The sequence below is a fragment of the Eleutherodactylus coqui genome, chromosome 3 (genome assembly GCF_035609145.1).
Source record: "Eleutherodactylus coqui strain aEleCoq1 chromosome 3, aEleCoq1.hap1, whole genome shotgun sequence".
Lineage (NCBI taxonomy): Eukaryota > Metazoa > Chordata > Amphibia > Anura > Eleutherodactylidae > Eleutherodactylus > Eleutherodactylus coqui.
The window spans coordinates 88,971,143-88,978,066 of NC_089839.1; the positions used below are offsets into that span (position 1 = coordinate 88,971,143).

A 6,924-nucleotide genomic window follows, 5' to 3' on the forward strand; every position below is an offset into this window, starting at 1 on the left:
ACATTTCTGGATGAATTGCAGGGAAGGGCTTATATATTTAAGCCCTTTCCGACAATTCATCCTGCGATCGCCGGCAGCCCATTGCTTTCAGTGGAACCTGCTGTATTGCTGGCTCCATTGAATTCAATTGACAAACATCGTTCTTCTCTGCCACAGCTGTTACAGCTATGGCAGAGGAGAACGATCTTTATGCTGACAGTGCGGGGGGGGGGGCACTCTTGCCGCTATTGTGGCTTAATAGTGGGACCTGTGAACTTGAGATGCAGCCCAACATGTAGCCCCTCGCCTGCCCTATCCGTTGCTGTCGTTCCCATCACTTTCTTGAATTGCCCAGATTTTCACAAACGAAAACCTTAGTGAGCATCGGCGATATACAAAAATGCTCGGGTCGCCCATTGACTTCCATGGGGTTCGTTACTCGAAACGAACCCTCGAGCATCGCGAAAAGTTCGTCCCGAGTAACGAGCACCCGAGCATTTTGGTGCTCGCTCATCTCTATTCGTCTTACATCCCTCGGTCTCTGGGCCTGTTGTACAGTTCGGCACTCGTAAAGGCTTTACCCTGGTGAGTGTCGGATTATGCAACAAAAGCCATTACCAGCTTACTACTTCTGATCACTGTCTGGAGACCTTTATTACTTTTGTTTAAAGTTGAAATCGCAGCTGGGTATGTCTCTGTCAATTTCAGAGGGAATTTGAGTAGAGATGAATATGCCGCACTTAGGTCACTATCAAGTGATACAGAAATAACAATAAAACCTGCGGATAAAGGGGGTGCTATTGTGATTATGAACACCACACAATATCTTAATGAAATCTCTAAGCAACTCAGTAATGAAAAAGATGTATATGTAAAATTTAAAAAAATCTCACACTTAGGCTGCAAGTACAATTGAGAGTCATGCTCAGTGATGCCATCTTAGATGGCATCATTGATTCTGATCTCGTTCAATACCTTGATATTTTACATTCAAGTATCCCTACTTTGTATATCCTGCCTAAAATCCACAAAGATCTCTCTAATCCCTCAGGTTGTCCCATTGTATCCGGGTGTGCATCTGTGTTTTGTAATGCGGCCAAGCTTTTAGACAAAATCCTGAGACCATATGCGGAGGGGACAAAGGCAAATACAGAAAGACAGCAGCACACCTAAGTATATACCACCTTCCATGGGGGTGCGAAAGATATAGGAGGTGCAAGCTTCAACCGGAGTCTAGACCTCAGTGGGCTCCAAAAATGCAGTGCATAAATGTATAAGCTTCAACCGGAGTCTGGTTGAGTACATACAAATACAGTCCGCACACATATGCGGAGGGGACATCATCCTACATCCGTGGCATGAGTGACTTCTTGCTTAAACTAAGAGATCTTGAGGTTTCGGATAATGTTATTCTTGCGTCTTTTGTTGTGATATCTCTGTACACCTCTATTCAACATTGAAAGGGACTAGATGCTGTTAACCATTATATCGCTGATTGTGGCTGGTTCCCTGGGTGTCCTGGCTTTGCCCTTTTTCTGCTCGAGTTCATTTTTACCAAGAATTTTTTTGGGGGGCGTGTGTACTACGAGCAGTTGCAGGCCACTGCCATGGGATCCAACGTTGCACCCACGTACGCCAATTGTTATATGCGTAGATTTGAAGAAACTTTTGTTTGTCCCCCAAAATACTGTCCAAAAGTGAAAACACAGCTTCGTTATATTGACATTTTTTTGATATGGGAGGGATCTTGTGCTGAATTGCGTGACTTCCATGGTCAATTGAATTTGGTGTATCCGGAACTGCAGTTCATCCTCAATTACTCTGAGTGTATGCAATTTTTGGATGCCATGATCATTTATGAGTCCGGTAAATTGACCACTGATCTGTTTGTGAAACCGATGGATAGGAATAGTATCCTTCACTTTGAGAGTAGTCATCCTAGGAATATGGGTTCAAGCCCTATCATGGAGTCAACTTTTACGGGTAAGAAGGATTGAAGATGATGCACATCTAGATATTAACTCACTGAGGCAGAGGAGTCAACATTTGCAAAACTATTTCACTGGGTTGATCCTCAAAAATTAACTTTTATTATGATGCTTAAAAACTAGGAGCCTCAAAGAACAAAAAAACATACACACATGAGAGATGTTTTCATCAATAGGCGGTTACATAGTTACTAATGTAGCGCTCCAAACTGCTTGGGGTATCGGTGGGATGCTAGTACTGTCTCATTGAGAAAACTAAACTAACATAATACCAATAGATATACATTCGTTTTAGTTTGACGCCTTTCCATAATATTAGTGACTCATCAGGAACCCTGGATCTAATAGAACCAACCCCAAAACAGAGTTTAGGATCCCTCAAAGATGTATAAGTGAAGAAAAATTAGTACCAACGTACTCTCAAAACAGAATCAAAAATGTGCGGACAAGTGATATTACTTGTCCGACCGCAGGTAGTGATACCCCAATAGGTCATCAACTATCCGTTATTCCTGTTCCTTAACCGCAGGTATAGATTGCGAGCAGGTCATGTGAAAGAATAGTCATCACGCTGCTGACGTGATAAGCTCACACCACCTCTCTAAATAGAGAATAGAGAGAGGAACGAATGAAAGCCTGCCGCAGTAATGCTGAGCAGAAAGTAACTCTCAGTTCTGGCTCACAGAGGCCATCCCGAGAAGAGCATATAGACAGGGACTGTCTTTAAGACAAATGCTTAAATGAACTGAGCAGCCGTATATTTTAAAGAACCACAAAACAATACAGTACAAAGTTCATAAAATGGCAACTAGGATATATTCAACTGGAGTTCTCCAACAATGTTCATTTTTTCTGCTTTTATGAGCTATCAATTAGACAAGTTGTAAAAGTATAATGGGGGATCGACCTCTCCATATTAAAGGGACGTTCCCATCTCTACCAAACATGACTGAGATTGGATCACTGCTCTCCACAACCTGGCTGGAATTACATAAATAGCTGAGTAAGGTTGAACTACGCTGTTTCCGAAACTCATATAGAAGCCAATGGAAGTTACATAAAAAGCTTGATTTTTTCTAGCAAAAGGAACCAAGTAATCTTGTAGATATGATACCTTTTAGTGGCTAACAAAAATGCATGATGATAATGTGAGCTTTTGAACCTACTCAGGATTCTGCTTCAGGCTTAAATTAAATAGATCCGAAGAGGCATGCATATTTATACACAGATACTTATGATAAGGCACAGACATGGATGTGATTAATTTGCACTTAAAAGAATACTACAACAGAAATACAAACATCTTTAAATAGTGACTGATAAAGATGTGAAGGTTTTATGGTCCCTGAATTAATGTTAGGGGATCACCGGGTCAGCAGTGTTATCTGTGCTATAAACAGTGTAGCACAGCGAGCTATACTGCTTGCATACGTCTATTGAATTCTGTGGGAGTTATGGAAACAGTGTAGTGAAGCCTAGTGGGCTGTTTCCATAATCCCAACCAACCATGACATTTTGTATAGCTGGGCTAGGGGCAGTGGGGGCCAGAACAGGAGAAAGATGTAGGTAGGTCCTAGAGGTGGGACTCGCTGCTGACTTTTAAAACATATGCTGTGGATATGCCATAATAGTCTGAGATGGGAACACCTCTTTAATGAGAATGAGGGACTCTAAGTCAAAATTAAACCTTGGTATGACAGGATCCAAGTAAGACTACTTTCAAATTTGCGTTAGGAATCTCCGTTTGGAGGGTCTGTTGCAGATCTGGAAGAAAAGGTCCTGCATGAAGGACTTTTTTGTCCGGTAAAATGCTGGACAATTGAACAAAGACCAAATGGACACCATTAAAGTCAATAGGGACTGCTCGTCGCTGCTTGGTTCTGTCAAAAGACCGATTCATTTGGCCAGCGGATTCCCCTTTCCTGCTCCCACAAAAAAGCAGGAAAATGGAACACCCAAACACAGGTGTGAAAGCAGCCTACTTTATAGCTGTGTTCTGCTATCATATCTAACATAATTGATATTTAAACTGATCAGTCCTTGATATATTGAAGAGTATATATATCCTATATAATGGTGTATCCTCCATACTGTTTAATAAGTACAAAATCAAAATGACATAAATCTTAGGGAAGAGTCAGAAAGTAAGACAAGGGGGCATTATCTGGTGCAGCATATCGAAGATTATCCAGCTCTCACCTGATCTGGTTGTGCTAATGATGAGCACATAACATCACATTGGGCTTGGTAATATAAATCCATAATGTGAAACTAAAATACAATAGGCAGCAGCACTCCAAAAAATCCCTTTTCCAGGGAGGGAGAAGATCTGGGCTGTGATGCACGCTCACCAAAGATGCGGACCATGCATTCATGTAATACATGACCCAATATCCGATCGGAACAGCATCAGGAGTGCAATAGAATCCACTAGACATTTCCTTTAAAAGGAATACTTTCTTTATTGAATCCATGTAGGGGGCATTATCTGGTGTAGCATATCGAAGATTATCCAGCAGAACAACAGATAAGTAATGCTCTCAGCTGATCTGGTTGTAGTAATGATGATGAGCACAACCACATAATATCACATTGCGGTTGCTAAGCTAAACCCAGTGGTAGAGCTGCAAGCCACGTTGTGGTCCTACTGGGGAAAGTCCTTCCCTCAGAACTTACCCCAGGATAATACCACGAACCATACAAAACACGACTAGTGGGTAGGCGCTGCTCAGTGGAGTTAGTGCGTGTAATGTTAGGCTTACTGCGCAAAGAACAATCTTTATTCTCCAACATGGACAATAAACAGATGCCTGAAGAAGCCCCTATTTTGGAGTCGAAACCCGTTGCCTATGTTGGAAAATAAAGATTGTTTTTGTGAAGTAAGCCTGACAATCATGCAGAGCTTTTTCATCCGGTGTTTTGAGCCGCTTCTATGACGGAACCTTCGACCGGAGGTGCTAATGCAGATGAGAAACACTGATCATGTTTTGTGTGGTTCATAATAAAATCAAAATGCAATTTACCAACTTTGAATTGAATAGGAACATTAAAACATTTGTTATCAGCAGTTTTAATGAGCAGTACACAAACCATAATGTGATTTTGTTTACATGTTTCTTTTGTTAGTCTTTTATTACAGCACATGCATATTTAATATGCATCCTACTCATTTCACATCTCTTTCATTATCTTCTCACTGTGTCTTTTTCCTCTACCCAACTTAAACCTCGTAATGCTACCTAAGATTACTGCAGGGTACTATCAGTCATGCACACATACATTTCAAAGGATTTAAAGTACGGGGTCACGCTAGGTGAACTGACCGGAATAAAAAGGACAATTCCCTGATAAAGCTTTATTATTACAGTCAAATTCCCTGACTTTGCCCTATGAGTCCATCACTTCTTTACAGCAAATCATGTCAAATATAACTTGTGCTTGCAGTGATGTAAAAGGGATGTGAAAATCCTTGTAATTCATGATTGAAATGTGTTTGCATAGAAAGGAGTGATTTCATAATAAAGCTTAAGACCGGCTTCACATGGGGATATTTGCGCACGCAGTACATAGTGAATAGAATCCATTGATTTCAATAGGTTCGTTGACATTTGCGTATTTTGTGTGCGTAAAAGAAGATAGAACATGCTCTTATCTTTTTGCTCATTTGTGCACTAAAGGTCCCCATAGAAGTCAATGGGGGAAGTGCAAATGCGCGAGGAGGTGCGTGAAGCACTGCGCAATTCAGCAAGAACACATCTGAAACTAATTAACCATTTCAATCAGTCCATTTGTTTTCTGAGCGCGAAGTCTTGTTCATAGTGCAAAAAAGTTATGGTTAGGCGTGCGCAATTCTGTTTACACCTGTGTGAAGCTGGCCTTATACGCAATAAATTATTATGCAATCCCCAAACATATTTATAGATTTTTCTCCAAAACTACTATTGTCTTTTTTTAAGTCCTACAATACCAAGAACATAAAAGCAATACCAAAAAGGTTGCCTCCACTAAGCAAAAGCGATGGGCATAGTTTACCTACTCTGTGTATTGTAATGTCATGAATCTGGAGTTTCATTAGTAATTAAGGTCAATTTATCAATTGCAAAGTTCCACTTTCTCCAAAGCAGATAACTGAAAATTTAGGTCAATATTGTTCTTGTCAAAAAGTCAAAGTGTTTAAATTGGATAGAAGAAAACATTAACTACAATATTAAGAAATTCTGATTCAAAACAGGACAGCTCAGCACATCCGTGTAATAGACTCCAATGTACATACAGCGTCAGGGTTAAATAGTATCACCTCCTTTTTCCAAACGCAGCTATTAACCTCTCCCAAAGGAAGAAAGCAGACAGCCGAGGAGACAATGCATGCAGTTCAGAGAAGATCCTCGGTAGTTTGGCATGAGTGCAAAAAACTAACCCAGCTGTGCGGTGGTATTTATCCAAAGAACATTCTGTAACAACCATTAACCATGACAGAGTAAATATAAAGCTAAATAAAAAAAAATAACATAAAAACACCGACTATACACTTACACTATAATAGAGCATTTGGCTAGGAAAACCCGCATCATAGTCAAAAGGATACAAAATACTAGGCATCAATGGTGATATGAATGAACATAAGATAAATGGAGTTTTACAAGCATTGAAGAAGGGTCAACTCACCAGCATAGGTCACTTCAGTGCGGTTTAAGGTGCGCCTGTGAGGACAGCTCTGTCTCAGCTGGAGGTGCATGTGAGAAGAGTGGAGGGACTGCAGCCCTCCTTCAGCTCAATGCTCCTGGGCTAGAACTGTCACTAGCTAGTCATTGGTTTTAGAGGCGAGAGGAACTAATGTACTCTTTTTCTTGTTACATAACCTTCAGACTCAGCAATCAAAGCTGTGTGCTCACTTCAAGCAGAACACGGGCTCTGAACAAGGCTGCTCTGTCTTTCATTCCCTAAAGTAAGCAGTCCT

The 6,924-nt window shown here is 40.8% G+C and overlaps 1 protein-coding gene across 1 annotated transcript in view; it reads right to left on the bottom strand.

Moving 5' to 3' along the window:
• ARHGEF33 (Rho guanine nucleotide exchange factor 33) overlaps nucleotides 1-6,702 on the bottom strand; it is a 118,126-nt gene extending 111,424 nt beyond the window's left edge. The window contains exon 1 of the mRNA XM_066595852.1: nucleotides 6,633-6,702. Coding sequence (XP_066451949.1) covers nucleotides 6,633-6,702 — 70 coding nt within the window. The remainder of the gene's footprint in view (nucleotides 1-6,632) is intronic.
• Nucleotides 6,703-6,924: the final 222 nt, after the last annotated feature.